General features: G+C 44.5%; 2 protein-coding genes across 5 annotated transcripts in view; both read right to left on the bottom strand.

The window, feature by feature from the left end:
- Positions 1–3,212: 3,212 nt before the first annotated feature.
- LOC111973308 (LIM zinc-binding domain-containing Nebulette) overlaps positions 3,213–17,197 on the bottom strand; it is an 81,175-nt gene continuing 67,190 nt past the window's right edge. Inside the window, exons 5-8 of one of the 2 annotated variants that reach the window (XM_070446609.1) lie at positions 7,296–7,473; positions 6,644–6,730; positions 5,665–5,786; positions 3,213–5,423 (exon numbers count right to left, since the gene is read on the bottom strand). In XM_070446609.1, coding sequence (XP_070302710.1) covers positions 5,247–5,423; positions 5,665–5,786; positions 6,644–6,730; positions 7,296–7,473 — 564 coding nt within the window. In that variant the 3' untranslated portion in view covers positions 3,213–5,246. The remainder of the gene's footprint in view (positions 5,424–5,664; positions 5,787–6,643; positions 6,731–7,295; positions 7,474–17,197) is intronic. The other variant, XM_024000631.3, reaches the window with a different exon arrangement.
- Positions 7,718–17,197, bottom strand: part of LOC111973309 (nebulette-like) — a 33,192-nt gene continuing 23,712 nt past the window's right edge. For all 3 annotated transcript variants that reach the window (XR_011480896.1, XR_002878550.2, XM_070446610.1), the window contains exons 13-19: positions 15,429–15,533; positions 13,357–13,452; positions 11,490–11,599; positions 11,226–11,336; positions 8,907–8,999; positions 8,137–8,270; positions 7,718–7,998 (exon numbers count right to left, since the gene is read on the bottom strand). Coding sequence is in view for 1 of the 3 variants with exons in the window: in XM_070446610.1 (XP_070302711.1) it covers positions 8,157–8,270; positions 8,907–8,999; positions 11,226–11,303 (285 nt within the window). In the remaining 2 variants the exon portion in view is untranslated. The remainder of the gene's footprint in view (positions 7,999–8,136; positions 8,271–8,906; positions 9,000–11,225; positions 11,337–11,489; positions 11,600–13,356; positions 13,453–15,428; positions 15,534–17,197) is intronic.

The following is a 17,197-nucleotide window of genomic DNA, read 5'->3' as shown; positions in this document are numbered from 1 at the left end:
TCACCATTATTCTACAATATGGAAAATAGTAAAAATAAAGAAAAACCCTTGAATGACTAGGTTTGTCCAAACTTTTGACTGGTACTGTATACACATCGTCATCACATCTGAAGGGATTTACCTGAATTTACTTTTTGTGAGAGAAAGTGGATAGACATCTTCATTTTGTAAGCCTATATTTCTTTAAAACAAATGAATACATTACATTTCCGATCAAATAGTACACGGAGGCATTTAGATGTGTGACTTGACCTTTATAGTACACTCCCGGGTTGTAAAGTGGAAGTGAAGTAAGATGGTGTTCAAAGGAGAATGAGTCAAGAAAGACATCTTTCTCTGCATGTCTTCAAAAACAGTTATTTCTRCAGTCACAGTGTTTCACAGCTGTCGTCCACTTAAACAGCCTAGGGAGAAAGAGGATGTAGTGAGAGATGGATCATTTGCTCAAATGTATGATGGGAGAGATAATGGATGAATGAATAGGCCTACAGACCTCAACAAAGTCCTCTTCAATGAATTCAGCCTCCTCAAGTTCTTCTGCTTCTTCCTCCATACTGTCTTTAGTGCATGGAGATCCTTTCTGATCATCCTTAATCACATATTCCACTTCATCGTCTATCTCTCCTCCTTTCAATGTTTTATGCAATTTCTCCAGGCTGGCACCAAAGTTCCAGATGGTTTGGTTCCTGCTTGCATCAGTCTTACCCGGACTGTAGACTTCGGTCTCCAGTTGTCTTAGAAGAAGGCACACTTGAGCCACACCTGGCCCCTCTGAACTCAATGGAAGCTTTATCTCAAAGCACGGATCCCCTCCGCTCCCTTTGAGATGTAGGTAAAGACTGTAGTCTGCTATAGAGTTGCTGTAGAGCTTCACCTTCTCACCCACCCCCTTCTCATGCAGAGAGCCTTTCTCCTCCACCGATTTTGGAGGCTGCATAGCACATTCCTCACTTCCCTCACCTCCCTTATTTCCATGGCCCAGCAATGACCTCCTCTCCCCTTCCTCCACGAACGGTAGCATCCTCCCAGGCTTCCTACTCCGCTTGTTCTGGCAATCCACCAGACACCTATCCTTCTCCCGGCAGGCCTTTCTCAGCCTGTCAGTGGTGAGAGCCAGGACACAGTTGGACTCTCTCAGGTCGTGGATCTCCTGGTCCTTGTGGCGGCGGCTCTCCCTGGCCAGCCTGAGGCCTCTCTCGCTGACCTCGGCCCTCTCTARCAAGTCCGACTCCATGTTCCTCAGCTGGGCGTTCTCCAACTCCAGCCGACTCAGCGCCCGTTCGTACTCGGCCAGACAGTGGCTCACCTGGCGCAGGTGGGCGATTTCATCCGACACGTACAGAAGCTCACTCCACAGGAAATGCTGCACGCTGTGTTTGGATTGGTCATTGCCAGGGACAGGGTCATGAACAGGGGCATGGCAAACCAAATCTATCACAGTCGTTTGCATCTGTGGACAGTTTATTGGGTTGAAAGATATAAAGACCTACTTATCTAGGCTACTGAGGAATGATCACTTTCTATCTCATGAAGTAAATCAGGTGATTAGACTGATGAGAAAACAAAAGGACTGAGAACATATAGAAAACGAAAAGGAACGTTTGCTATTGAACAAGTCAAGCTAGTTCCTCCCTGTTTCAGGTTTTCTTCTGTTTGACGCCTATACCACTAACCCTAGCTTCCGGTCCACATCCCGGTTCAACCCTAACCCTAACTTCATGCCTACATCCCGGTTCAACTCTAACCCTACCTCCATCTACAACTCTAACCCTAGCTCCATCCACAACTCTAACCCTAGCTTCATGTCCACATACTGGTTCAACTCTAACCCTAGCTCCAACCACAACCCTGACCCTAGCTTCAGGTCCACATCCTGGTTCAAGTCTAACCCTAGCTCCAACCACAACCCTGACCCTAGCTTCAGGTCCACATCCTGGTTCAACTCTAATCTTAGCCTCAACCACAACCCTGACCCTAGCTTCAGGTCCACATCCCGGTTCAACCCTWACCCTAGCCTCAACCCCAACCCTAGCTTCATAGCTTCTACTCCCAGACCATCAGGCTGCTGAATAGTCACTAGGCAGCTACCTGCTCTTCCTGTCCTCCTCCTGCCCCGACTTCCTACCCCCCCACAATTACATGTGCGTCCCTGTACATGTGACAAATAAACAATCTATCTATCTATGACCACATCCCAGTTCAACCCTAAACCTAGCCTCAACCACAACCAAATCAAAATCAAACCAAATCAAATCACCACAACCCTAACCCTAGCCCCATGTCCACATCCTGGTACAATCAATATGGTTCCTAAATAACATATAAACTTACGGGTGAGGATGAAGCCATCTCAGGTTGTGTTTGAGTAGTAACAGCGTGATTCCCATTTATTGGAATGTTCCGCCCCCGGTGGACACATTGTGAGTCTGTGATTGGTTCATTTGGAGGTGCCGATGATAGGTGCTGGCCTAGGTAGTCCACAGGATCGGTTTGGTCTAGGTCCATTCCGTTATACTGTTCAATTACAAGTGTATCAGGGTCTTTTACGTGTTAGTCCAATTACACACTGAGTCCCTCACTCACTGTCCTTTTAGACCTGATGAGAGTCCACCCAGAATTACCTGATACATAAGACATGATTTGTTCTGGATATTTTCATGTAAAATTTGTATGGATTTTTTTTAACCAAAATTGATTGAAACATTAGGTCAATATTGAAATTATTGCTGAGATGATCAAATGGGGCAGGTGAGTTGTGCTATATTTATGGAAAATAAACATGCACTATTTATTAATCTAAACAAGTAATGAATTCAGGTTGTGAATTTTTTGGATAATAAATCCTTACAACTTGGCCTATCATTGACATGATATCATCATAACTGTCATCTCTATTTTCTACAGTAGTAATGCATTTCCTACCTGTTGCTCCCATGTACATAAACGTATGGCCTAGAAATTATGATGCAATGTTGCTGGATGTCATTGTGATGCGTCAATTATGATGCATCATCAGTGCCTGCTGTGATCTTTGCACTTAGCTGTCAATATACTAGATATATAATAGTAGATATATAATAAGTCATGCTACAACCAACATTTATACACAATAACCTTAAACAAATGGTGGTATTGTTAAATGTAATACACTGACCATGTATAATCCTCTGTAGCTTGTCAAAGGTGTTTAAAATGAACCAATTACAAAATCAGTCGACAAAGCGTTTTTATTTTTCTCGTGACACACTGCAATTAATGACCCCCCAAAAATTTAACAAATGGTTAACTGAGGAAAAAGTGACACCTCAATAAAACTCGGTGTTGGCGTACAAACTGAGTAAACATTTTTTAAAGAGACATTTAAAAAAAAAACAGAACTACTAGAAGCAAAAACCTTTGGACAAAAAAGGCTTTATAAATTGTATCAGCAACACACCAAGCTTGATGTTTCTTGCTGTTCCGTTATTGTCTCTTAAAGGCCAATAAATATTAGAATTTCACAACATTTTCATTTGTTACCACTTTCAGTAATAAAATGTAATGTACAAAACCACAGTAAAGAGAGAATCCCCAGCTACTATGTACCCAGAAATGAAGTCCTTGAATGGTCACAATAGTGTGCATGGATTTTGCATGCCTTAAGATATTATAAACCATTTATAACATGCACAAATACATGTATACTCTTAGAAGAAAATGTGCTATCTAGAACCAATAAGGGTTCTTTGGCTGTCCCCATAGGAGAATCCTTTGAAGAACCATTTTTGGTTCCAGGTAGAACCCTTTCCACAGAGGGTTCTACACAGAACCCAAAAGAGTTCTGCCTGAAACCAAAAAGGGTTCTACCTGGAACCAAAAAGGGTTCTCCTATTGGGAAAGCCGAAGAACCCTTTTGGAGCCCTTTTTTCCAAGAGTGTACTGTCATTAGTGTTTTTTTTATAGGCGCTTATGAATCAAAAGTGTTCACAATAGTTTAGAAATCTTAAGATTTACAATCCAACTTCATATACCATTCTGACTTGACACTGTTTACATGGCAATTTATGACAACCATGTTGCTAGTTAGCGCTAAGAGGACATAATCTAATTAAAGCCTGTGTGAGGCTAAACTGGTATTTGACACTCCACTGAACTCAAAGCAAGAGGTGAGATGGTATGACTCGATTATAGTTTGTATCAACTATATTTACTTGTGGAGCTGGTTTAAACCTTTATGTCATCAGACCGAAACAGAATGAAGCAGCGTGTTAATGATATAACATAAGCTAAACAGCTGACTGTCTGGCAATCGCTCAGGATTGTCCTGAAAAGTTCATTTCTCCTTCACTCCCTCTCCCCTAATTTGTACATGAAACAAGGTTAGTATTGATGTCCAAATGCAAAATATAATAATTGAAATACAAAGGAGTACAAGAAGAAAGCGGGTCCCTCCCTATTCCRGTGCTGGAGGACTGGGTTGGGCGCTATTCAAGCAAACCCACTAACTGCTTTTCCAGGATAAGTCGAAAACATTATTGTTCTTGTGCTGCAAGAATGCACATTTGGAATCATGAAGTCAACACAACGTTTGTGTGAAACAATTAGAAACTGCTTAACGAATTCAAATGTGGTTTCTATTGTGGGAATCATGATGTTTTCGACTTCTCCCAGAAAGTGGTAAATGTATTCCATTGAATAGGTCATTTTTTGTCTGCTTTATGTTGTCTATTTGAGGGTTACAATTCTCTGATTGAATTATATMTATTTTTTTCCATTAACTGTTCCCGTGGGACAAGCCACCAATGCTTTAAATTAAACCAAAAGTAAAACGTATTATTACATGATACATTTTTCCATGACCATTTTCAGCGGGTAATGTACAGTAGCTATGATAGTTTGGGTCTGTAGTCTAGACAGAGCAAACTGAACAACATCACCCAGTTCCTTTATCTCTGCTCATGTACAGTAGCCCTCCAGGACCAGGCTTCAAACAGAAACTTGGGGAGAGGACTCCACCAAACCATGGTAAGGCTAGCCCCTTGGGTGCATTTCAATAATCTAGAATGGCCTCCTTTCCTCATCTCCTCTCCTTCAACTGTACTGAAATTAAATTAAAAGAACTGGTGGAAGTCAATTTCCCAGTAGGCATCCAGTCCACCTTATCCCTTCCGCCTATCCAATCTTTTGTTTTCACATCAGTGCTGATGGAGGAGAGGAGACAAGGGGAGAGGAAAGGAAATCACTTAAAGACTATTGAGATGCGGCCCTTAGTTGAAGCACTCCACGTAGTTGGCAGGGAGCATGCCTGATTTGCCGGTCCTCTGAACGGTGCCGTACATCCAGCCCTCATCGATGGGCTGAGCGTTGACGATGACATCCCCGTCGCGGAAGGACACCTCGTCGTGGTCCTGCGCTGCGTAGTCGTAGAGCGCCCGGTAAACTCTCTGAATGGGAGGTATGGCAACAATGTTAATCGTGTGTTTGTGTCTACAACGTTAGTTGTACAACATAAATATCAGGGCACACAAGTCATTGATTGTGTGAATTCCCRAAAACAATTGTAAACAAATATGAGTGACATTTTGGATAGTTTCCTAATTAAATTGGCCATGGCATACAAATACGATCCTGTATGAATTAACAAAGCCTACTGTAGAAGAATAGACTGCTTGCGTTGGAACTCACCATGGTGACAGATGGGGGGGACTGCTGAGACCTCACAGACGACATGCTGGTCTGGTGCATGTAGCCGTACCCCGGCTGTTGCGGCTGGGCACTCTGATGGTACGCCCCAGGTAGCACAGGAGCTGGTAGTCAAAGACAGACAGGAAGATACAAAGACATTCATGACAAACGTTTGAGACCTTTCATTTAGTGCTCAAACTGTTTTTGAGCAGAAATACCATCTCCTTTGAGTCTCACTGTGCATATTAGGTGATAGATAGAACATCAGAATGGAACCATGCCATCCCCAGTTGACCTGGACATGAACCAAAAGGTCACTGACTTAGGTATTTATGTGGGTAGAGAAGAGAACAGAGAGAGTTAGGGTTTAAACAGTTAAACACCACAACCATCTCCAAAACCCTTGGAGTCTTTCAAATATTGGGTTAGGGACTTCTGTATACAACATATTAGTGGGCTGTTGGTCAGGTGGTAGAGAGACGGGGGAGAGGTCAGGTGGTAGAGAGACGGGGAGAGAGTAAGGTACTGATAGTGATGGATGAATGAATGAATTAATACATTATGTCTTCTTCCGCCGTGTGTTTTTATTTTTCTGACAGAGCTTACTACCTCCGTCCTGGGACTGCAGTGAGGAGCTGCTGCTGCAAACAGGCARGCTTTTGTCCCACAGGTCAGAGGCAGAGACCAGCGAGCTAACTGACTGGGCCTGCGAGAGCACCGACTGCTGAGATTGCTGCCGGGCGCTGCCACAAGAGGGCGAAAGAGACAGTAGGAAAAATAAGTCAGGAAAAATAAAAGTCAGGAAAATGACAGAGGCAATGGAAAGAACAAAGAGAACATGAGGATGAAATTCAACTGAACGTAGAAGAGATGAGTGGCGCACTCAGGTAGAAAAATAAAGGTCTAGTAGGAGGGTGACATACAGTTGTCTAGATAAGGTGTGAGGGGAGATGAAAACATCCCGTAAAGTTTGTAGCACCAGACAGTCTCTGAAAACTTTTAGACTCAACGTTATCCTGCACAAGGTCAAAGTCGGAGCCTGGGTCCGTCCACTGATCCTCAAGGTCTTTGACAGGGGAAAGGTCATTTAGAGAGAAAAGACAGCAGGGAAAACAGGAATACAAAGGAAAGGAAAACAGAAATACACAGCTGAAGTCATGTAGATTACATACGGAAAACACATACAGTTTCGGGCCAGGTGAGTAGAGTCCAACTTGGAACTTCTGCCTGCAGTGATAAACCTGTCACAATGGATATTTTCTGTTTCCACAAATGTAACTACATTTCCATTTTATATAAAATACAATCTTTGGTAAATAGTCATTGTAAAGTGTCCATTTGAATTATCTGGGCATCAGCATAAAAATACCATTCCATTAATTCTGCTCCAGCCATTACCACGAGCTCATCCTCCCCAATTAAGGTACCACCAACCTCCTGTGGCTTGTATCCTGACTGACACTAAACAACCCATAATTGATAGACACTAGACAGCAATTTCATTGTAACTTTGTTTGAAGGACATCACAAATTCTTCAAAGATGAGATGAATGAATTATCACATTTCCTGTACTTTAAGGTCAAATCCTTTTTGAGGACGGGTGGTGCCCGCCATTTTGTGTGCCACTCACCTACGATGATGCCTCCAGGTCTCCTGTCCATCTCTACCACCTGTGGGTGTACTCCCTTGTAGGCTGCTTCGCTCATCATCAGGTTGTTCCGGTGGTGCATTCTCTCCATGTTTTGGTCCTCCATCACTGGGGTGCAGCCTCGGCCCCTCGTCCGCTCAAAGTCCTCGTGGTACTTTGCCTGCCCAAGCAAATATGGGTGGTACACTTTCAGCATCGCGATAACAACTCAGAGTTGTGTGTGGCAGCTTAATGAGAGGAACATTATTGATGTACATTTACACATTTGTGAAATCGTGTTACACCAGGTAAATCGGCTGTCAAGCACACACACACGGATTCTCACACACACAACCTTTGTGCATGTTGGTCAGAGAGCAAAGGGTGTATTTTGGTCAGCATGCAAAAAAATTAATCACAAGAAACCATGTAAAAATCACTTTATTAGTAACACACACACAGACACGCTCACAGACACGCTCACAGACACAATACAGTACATTCATTATGGCTCCCTCAAAACAGCATGGCTGTTTCCTTGTTAACTCTTTAGCTGTGTGGGTTAAAAGTGCAGCAGTCCCACATGCGGTGCGCTTCAGTCGTGTTAGATGTCGTTCTGGGACTCCCTGACACTACTCAGTCCGGGCGTGTCCAACTCGCCGCAGGACTGCCCCTTCATCTCCTTCATCCCGCGCTGGTACTTCACCTGCAACGCACAAAAGTAGGTCGGGTTGCATCTCAATATTCTAAAATAGCTTAAAAGTAATTGGTGGTCATACTGACTAGCACACTCCCACCTAGGCCATTTCCACTACATAGTGTACTACTTTTGGTCAGAGCTCACATATACTGTAGGTTGCCATTTCAGATGCAGCCTATGTGACTTGCTGAGCTGATGTTCTCCTGGTTCTGACGGACTCGCTCCAACTCTGGGGTGACTCCCACACTGGTGGCCTGCAGCTGCTTTTTATACTTCACCTGTGGACACACGTTATTCACACAACATTCACAACTCAGAGTTTATCCATCTCTGCAACCAGAAAACCAGTTTGCAACCAGAAATTGACATCATTATGACGTCCCATTCGAAATGTAGCTTGCTGGGTATCATTAGTGATTGGCATCTGGGTGAAAACAGTGTCCCTGTTCAGTCACCATGGCGCCAGAGATCCTGCCTGGGCTGCCAGGCTGGGCCCCCGTGTCCCTTCAGTCTGCTCCACTCCCTCAATGGGGGATTGTTCAGGAGGGTCCACTAATGGCTGTACTGACTTAGACTGGACCAGGGCCAGTGTGAAAGGCTGTCTGTGTCAGGCAGGACAGGACAGAGTTTCAGACCAAATTAGTGTACAAAAATCATTGTGGGCTTGTATCTTTGAGGAGTTTACATGGAATGGAGTGAATTAAAATGTTGAATTGTATAAGTAACAACCCAGGATTTGACTGAATGGTTGTTCAGTGTGTCTGCGGTTTGTGATTTTTAGTTAGCACCATTGAAGCTGTAGAAAATCCAAACAAACCCAGATGAAAAGGGACAGGCAGACACAACAAAGAGGCCTGTTTTCAAAACAAGCTCTTCCTGTGAGGTCAAAGGTCAGACAAGGTTTAACCTCTCACCAAGCTGATGTTCTCCTGGTTTCTGCGGACCCTCTCCATGTCAACAGTTTCCATGACTTCTGTCCCGCTCCCGACCCCGTCTCTGTATTTCACCTGGACATGGAACAGAGCCGTCAACACAGGTAATGAGTGGAGAACAGGAGGGCTTCTTAAAGAAAAACTAACAGGTCTGTGAGAGCCGGAATTCTTACTGGTTGGTAGGTGTTCAAATACTTATGTCATGCAATAAAATGCAAATKAATTAGTTAAAAATCATACAATGAGATTTTCTGGATTTTTGTTTTAGATTCCGTCTCTCACAGTTGAAGTGTACCTATGATAAAAATTACAGACCTCTACATGCTTTGTAAGTAGGAAAACCTGCAAAATCGGCAGTGTATCAAATACTTGTTCTCCCCACTGTAGATACTTTTGTACCTGTTTCCTCCAGCATCTTCACAAGGTCCTTTGCTGTTGTTCTGGGATTGATTTGCACTTTTCGCACCAAAGTACGTTCATCTCTAGGAGACAGAACGCGTCTCCTTCCTGAGCGGTATGACGGCTGCGTGGTCCCATGGTGTTTATACTTGCGTACTATTGTTTGTGCAGATGAACGTGGTACCTTCAGGCGTTTGGAAATTGCTCCCAAGGATGAACCAGACTTGTGGAGGTCTACAATTTTTTTTCTGAGGTCTTGGCTGATTTCTTTTGATTTTCCCATGATGTCAAGCGAAGAGGCACTGAGTTTGAAGGTAGGCMTTGAAATACATCCACATGTACACATCCAATTGACACAAATGATGTCAATTAGCCTATCAGAAGCTTCTAAAGCCATGACATAATTTCCCAAGCTGTTTAAAAGCACAGTCAACTTAGTGTAAGTAAACTTCTGACCCACTGGAATTGTGATACAGTGAATTATAAGTGAAATAATCTGTCTGTAAACAATTGTTGGAAAAATTACTTGTGTCATGCACAAAGTAGATGTCGTAACCGACTTGCCAAAACTATAGTTTGTTGACAAGAAATTTGTGGAGTGGTTGAAAAACGAGTTTAAATGACTCCAACCTAAGTGTATGTAAACGTCCGACTTCAACTGTATATACATACACATGCAATATTTAATTAGGATAAAAAAAACAATCATTTGGACATTTTGAAACTATAAAAACGGTTTCAAGTCAAACTCCTTGTTAAGGCCAAGAGGAGACAGTGTGTTCAGCCTGTGGACCCAAAAAGATTCCCTTTGAAGAAGTTTCCTCTCAATGTCCCCTCCCCTGCGTGACATCTTGACAATTTCTATTCCAATGTATCTCAGAGAACTAATAGAATGTCCAGCTTGTACAAAATGAACAAAAACTGCATGCTACTGTGTGCCCTAATGAACTTGACCAAGGTCTCAAATGAAGGCATCGACAGAACATAGACAGGCGCGTTATAGTCTCTAAAATGAATGTTTAATGAGGCGGTTTCATAAGAGAGAGATGCAGACAAGCGAAGCTTGGGCCCATCTATAAGTGATGAGGGGGGGCCATACGTAGTCTGTGAGCGTTGCTGTTGTGTAATGGAGCCCTGAGGCTGAACGGGTCCTGACAGCCCATCTGCTGCCTGTTATTTTGCCTGATTATAATGACTCTGGGCTGATTAGTATTAGTGTAAAACAGAGTGGGTGTTCTCAGGTGATTTTGTTTTTCTCACAAAACAGATGTGATTCTTTAGCGGTGTGTCACATTTAAAGTACTGAGAACTTAAAATGTGACAAATGTGTCTGGTTCCATTTCAGCCTCTACCCCTTTGGTGTCTCATGTCTACATTAACTAAAGGTTTTGAATAGTAAGCAATATGATGATGGCTCTACCTAGCCTCTAGTAAGATTAAGTGGCGCTTCCACTATAATGCTTTTACCTGTGCAGTCCTCTGTGCAGAACCAAGTTATTGGGGCAAGGGAGCTGGGCCTACCTGGTATTGGTTGAAACATGCCTGGCTGGTTAACTAGTGGTATGGGTTGGGCCCTACCTAGCTGGTTAACTAGCGGTATGGGTTTGGTCCTACCTGGCTGGTTAACTAGCGGTATGGGTTGGGTTCTACCTGGCTGGTTAACTAGCGGTATGGGTTGGGCCCTACCTGGCTGGTTAACTAGCGGTATGGGTTTGGTTCTACCTGGCTGGTTAACTAGCGGTATGGGTTGGGCCCTACCTGGCTGGTTAACTAACGGTATGGGTTTGGTCCTACTTGGCTGGTTAACTAGCGGTATGGTTTGGGTTCTACCTGGCTGGTTAACTAGTGGTATGGGTTGGGCCCTACCTGGCTGGTTAACTAGTGGTATGGGTTGGGCCCTACCTGGCTGGTTAACTCAGTGGCCTTCTTGGCCCTCTGCCTCTCCAGCACGTCACCACTGATCTCCATGCCTTTACCCATGATGTCATTCTCCAGGTCCTTGCGGTACTCTTTCTAGAGGGACAGATTCAACAATGCTTAATTCTCACATAATGCAATGATGGAGCGATATTGTGCATCACAAATGTGTGTGCGCGTGTGTGTGTGTTTAAATTTCAAGGGATCAAAAAGCTTCTGTTGTTGAGAAAGACTATAGAAGGAGACTACCTCATTGAGGATGTGGCGTATTTAGCCCGTATGAGGCCTGGTGTGTCCTCCAATCACAGACCTGAGAGCCCCCTCCCCTTCACCTTCAGTCCATCCCTCCTGTACTCCATCTGTAGGCAGCAAACATAGAAATATCATTACTAGAATGGACATTCCCAATCAAGTCTATGTTTTTCTTTTCTAAATGAATGGATGTGTAGATGGTGCAAATCAGATGGCAATATGGACTCAGACCATAGACTTAAGACCACATTTGATGTATAGAAACATCTGAAAAACGTAGATTCCTTTAAAATCTCATGAAGGGCTATGTTGGCACTATGTGTGCCCCTAGGGCTACGTTAGCACAGATCTCACGTTGCTGGCGTGGCGGGCAGTCAGTTGGGGTCAGGTCAATGTCAGGTCAGGTCAATGGGTCAGGTCAATGGGTCAGGTCAATGTCCACTAAGGCCTTGCCCCGGATGTGGTCATCATACTCCTTCCTGTACTCTCTCTGAGGTCAGAGGGAAGAAGGAGGCCCGCCATCACTCTTCTGTCATTACCATTACCAACCACAGACAAAAGAGACATACAAGCACAGATACGCAGATATGCACACACGCACGCATGCACACACATACGCAGGCACACACATACGCAGGCACACACATACGCAGGCAGAGATTTCAGCATGTTGCATCTTTACTGTAAAGATAACCCTGACCTCTAACCATGACCCCTGCCTACCTAACATGGGGGTTGAAGTTGCCATGGCACTGTGAAGTAGCATAGGCACAGATCTCTGTAAATATTGGACATATTGTTACATTTTAGTGTTTTTTATTTTCTTTGTATTTTATGAGCCTCCTTGGACACTGTAACACACTGTGTCCACAAACTCCATCTCGGACTTGCCTTTGTTCCTCTCATACTCCTCCTTGTATTTCACCATCTAACCACAACCCAGACAGAAACATCAACAATAGACAACATGTGAGTTATAATATACTGTATAATATATGTACCTTACAGTACAGTGAGTGCATACATTTTTTACGTCTACACTGTGCATTCGGAAAGTATTCAAACATATTCAGATGAAAGGAGCAAAGTACAACACGATCCTTGATGAAAACCTGCTACAGAGCGCTCAGGACCTCAGACTGGGGCGAAGGTTCACCTTCCAACAGAACAACGACCCTAAGCACACAGCCAAGACAATGCAGGATTGGCTTTGAGTGGCCCAGCCAGAGCCTGGAATCCGATCTAACATCAAGAAAGACATGAAAATAGCTGTGCAGCGATGCTCCCCATCCAACCTGACAGAGCTTGAGATGATCTGCAGAGAAGAATGGAAGAAACTCCCAAAATACAGGTGTGCCAAGCTTGTAGCGTCATACCCAAGACAACTCGAGGCTGTAATCGCTGCCAAAGGTGCTTCAAGAATGTACGGAGTCTGAATACTTATGCAAATGTTGATATTTCTGAATTTTTGGGGGGAATACATTTGCAAACATTTAAAAAAATCTGATTTTGCTCTGTCACTATGGGGAATTGTGTGTAGATTTTTTTTTCATCAATGTAATCAATTTTAGAATAAGGCTGTAACGTAACAAAATGTGGAAAAAGTCAAGGGGTCTGAATACTTTCCGAATGTACTGTATGTGATCTCTGCAGGGAGGTGAACCCACAACCTTGCTGCTACAGCCACGCTCATACCAACAGAGACATATAGGATCATTATCTTTTAAAAAACATCCAGTGTTTTTTAGCGGGTACTGGAAATCAAAGAAAGCACGGCTCCCATGTGGTTTATTGAGATGTTTTGACCGTAAACTCCATGGGGGCATAGATCACAGTGTCTGGAGTATTCCTTTACAATACTGACCTAGCTGTGCAGTACCGCATTCTCTTGCTGTTCTGTTGTGTCCAGTGCTATATAGTAGTGTCCGTTACACCGCTCGTACTTCTTCTTGTACTTTACCTGAATAGACAGAGAGCACAGGTGTCACACTGTGATCTGTTTCACCTGTCTTTGTGATTGTCTCCACCWCCCTCCAGGTGTCGCCCATCTTCCCCATTATCCCCTGTGTAGTTATACCTGTGTTCTCTGTTTGTCTGTTGCCAGTTCGTCTTGTTTGTTRAGTCAACCAGCGTTTTTCGTCTCAGCTCCTGCTTCTCCCCAGTCTCTCTTTTTCTCGCCCTCCTGATCTTGACCCTTGCCTGTCCTGTCTCTGAGCCCGCCTGCCTGACCACTCTGCCTGCCCCTGACCACTCTGCCTGCCCCTGACCACTCTGCCTGCCCCTGACCACTCTGCCTGCCCCTGACCATGCCTGCCGTCCTGTACCTTTGTCCCACCTCCGGATTACCGACCTCTGCCTGACCCGACCCTGAGCCTGCCTGCCCATTCATCGCCATTTACCCGTTGTTGTTGTCTTAGCTGTTTACCTGTTGTTGTCTTACCCATTGTTGTCTTAGCTCTCCCAATCAACACCTGTGATTGCTTTATGCCTCTCTCTAATGTCAATATGCCTTGTATACTGTTGATTAGGGTAGCTCTCATTGTTTTATTTGACTGGGGAGCCTCTAGTCCCGCTCAACATGGCTCAGATAGCTCCTTTGTCCAACCCCCCACACATGCGGAGACCTCACCTAGCTTAACTGGCGCCTCCAGAGATGCAACCTCTCTCATCGTCACTCAATATCTAGGTTTACCTCCACTGTACTCACACCCTACCATACCCTTGTCTGTACATTATGTTCTGAATCTATCCTACCACGCCCAGAAATCTGCTCCTTTTATTCTCTGTTCCCAACGCACTAGACAACCAGTTCTTATAGCCTTTAGCCGTACCCTCATTCTACTCCTCCTCTGTTCCCCTGGTAATGTAGAGGTTAACCCAGGCCCTGTGTGTCCCCAGGCGCTCTCATTTGTTGACTTCTGTAACCGTAAAAGCCTTGGGATCATGCATGTTAACATCAGAAGCCTCCTCCCTAACTTTGCTTTATTCACTGCTTTAGCACACACAGACTACCTGTCTTCAAGGACACCTACAGCATCCGATGTCACAGGAAGGCCAAAAGGATCATCAAGGACAACAACCAGCTGAGCCACTGCCTGTTCACCCCGCTATCATCCAGAAGGCGAAGTCAGTGCAGGTGCATCAAAGCTGGGACCGAGAGACTGAAAAACAGCTTCTATCTCAAGGCCATCAGACTGTTAAATAGCCATCAGTAGCACCTAAGAGGCTGCTGCCCTATATACACAGACTTTAAATCACTGGCCACTTTAATAATGTTTACATATTTTGCATTTGTCACGACTTCTACTGAAGTCGAAGCCTCTCCTTGTTCGGGCGGTGCTCGGCGGTCGACGTCACCGGTCTTCTAGCCATCATTGATCCATTTTCCATTGGTTGTGTCTCGTCTTCCTACACACCTGGTTTCAATCCCACTCATTACCTGTTGTGTATTTAAYCCTCTGTTTCCCCTCATGTCTTTGTCAGAGATTGTTTGATGTTCAGTTTCGTGTTGGTTGTATTGGTGCGCGACGGGTCCTCGTACCCACTTTGTTTTATTGTTATTATAGTTTGAGTTATGTTTTATTTATTGTTATTAAACAACTCCATTACCTTAAGTTTGATTCTCCTGCGCCTGACTTCCCTGCCACCTATACACACGACTCTGACAGCATTACTCATCTCATATGTATATACTGTATCCTATACTATTCTACTGTATCTTATGCCGCTTCGACATTGCTCGTCCAAATATTTATATTATTCTTAATTCCATTCCTTTACTTTGGATTTGTGTGTATTGTTGTGAAATTAGATATTACTGCACTGTTGGAGCTAGAAACACAAGCATTTCGCAACAACCACAATAACATCATTTAAATACGTGTATGTGACCAATACAATTTGATTGATTTGAAACAGAGAAGAGGTAAACATTACGTTGCTCTGCAGCTTGGTAGCGTGTAGCATGTACTCCAGGTGCAGAAGGATGGGCAGGTCCATGGATCCCTCAATCACCTGGTTCTGATTGGTCTTAGACTTCACCTACAGACAACAAATAAACCCAGAAAGAAACCTCTGATAAATGAGTGATGTCCTTCACATGCGGTGGGTGCAAGAAAAAGAGGAGGAAGCAAGGTGAGGATTCTATGAGACAAAAAATATGGCATTTACCTCACTCATCCCACAGTGGTACAACACGTTTGGGGTCGACTCCCGTTTCAATTCATGTCAATTAAAAATGGTCCATTGTTGTTACTGTGGATATCTTCAACTCAATAAGTTCAATGTCAATCCACCTCCTGAATTGACTGAACAAAAATTTGGAATTGACCCCAACACTGGTGAATACACTGGCGATTTGTTCTCAAGTCCTAAGACATCTGACGTGCTTCTCATCCAAAAGGACCCCGCTTCCACTCTTTCTAGTTTACACCAAACCCTCAATTTGCCTTTAAAAGGTTCCCATGGTAACTGCTAACACAGCAGCCTGAATTTTAGCTAAGTGCACGTTGAGAGAAATAAAACAGAGGAAGCTCAATGGAACAAACCCCAGAGACAGGAGAGGAGCTGAGGGGGTGTAGCATTTACAGGTTGTTTTGTAGGGACATTCTAGGAGGGTGCACTGTAATACCCCACTACTGAGCCAAGCAGAGCTGAGCTGTACTGCGTTGGCTATGGCCACTTTCAGCGGCCAAAACGTTGTTGAACGCTGCAGATAGAAAGGCCACAAATAGAATGATGTGATTCCTTATTCTACATGATTGTTCGACATAGCATACTTCTATCTCAACACATCCTGCCACCTGCTGAACCCATCCACCATAATGGGGAACTGTGTTAGAAAGGACAATGTGGGGAACAAATCGGAGCCAGCACATTACAGTTTGGATCGGTGCGATAGTGTGAAAAGGGTATAAGTGCACGTGACTGGGGTGGGGAGGGACAGGGCACGTTGGGGTATGTGTGGGGAGGGACAGGACACGTTGGAGACCCACCTGGCTGGAGAGGGGAGGGGGTCAGCCTGTGTGTGTTAGAAGGACACATTCGCTAGTGGTTGTACTGGGGATTCTGACCCTTAAACTCCCTCTCAAATTTCTCCTTGTACTGCAGCTGATATGTGTTATGAGTGTGCGTGTGTGAGAGAGAGAGAGAGAAGAGAGAGCAAGAGTGTGTAAGAGAGACATAGATGGAGATATGTGAGTACGCACAGGGTCAGCAGAAATGATTAGATAGACACCCACATAAGGTAATCAAAGTCAAGGCCATTCCTTCCCCTGCCTCACCTTTCCCCTCAGCAACCCTCAACCCCCCCCCCCCCCGCCACACCTCCCTCTTCAGCTCTCTCTCCAGCATTCATGACACAGCAGTTCTGTTGTGCTGAACCAGGGTACTCAGCAGGTCTGTGTTGCTGCCAGGGTACTCAGCAGGTCTGTTGTGCTGAACCAGGGTACTCAGCGCAGGTCTGTGGTGCTGAACCAGGGGACTCAGCAGGTCTGTGGTGCTGAACCAGGGGACTCAGCAGGTCGGTGGTGCTGAACCAGGGGACTCAGCAGGTCGGTGGTGCTGAACCAGGGGACTCAGCAGGTCTGTGATTCTTCCCTTGTCTCCTTTCCCTCTATCGTCAAACTGTAAGCCGTGGCCCGCTAACGTTAGCTGTCTAGAGCACACCGGACTGTTAGCTTAAGAGGCCCATCGGACAAATTCTT

Source organism: Salvelinus sp. IW2-2015, linkage group LG14 (genome assembly GCF_002910315.2).
Source record: "Salvelinus sp. IW2-2015 linkage group LG14, ASM291031v2, whole genome shotgun sequence".
Classification (NCBI taxonomy): domain Eukaryota; kingdom Metazoa; phylum Chordata; class Actinopteri; order Salmoniformes; family Salmonidae; genus Salvelinus; species Salvelinus sp. IW2-2015.
This window is presented reverse-complemented; position numbering and strand designations above follow the sequence as displayed.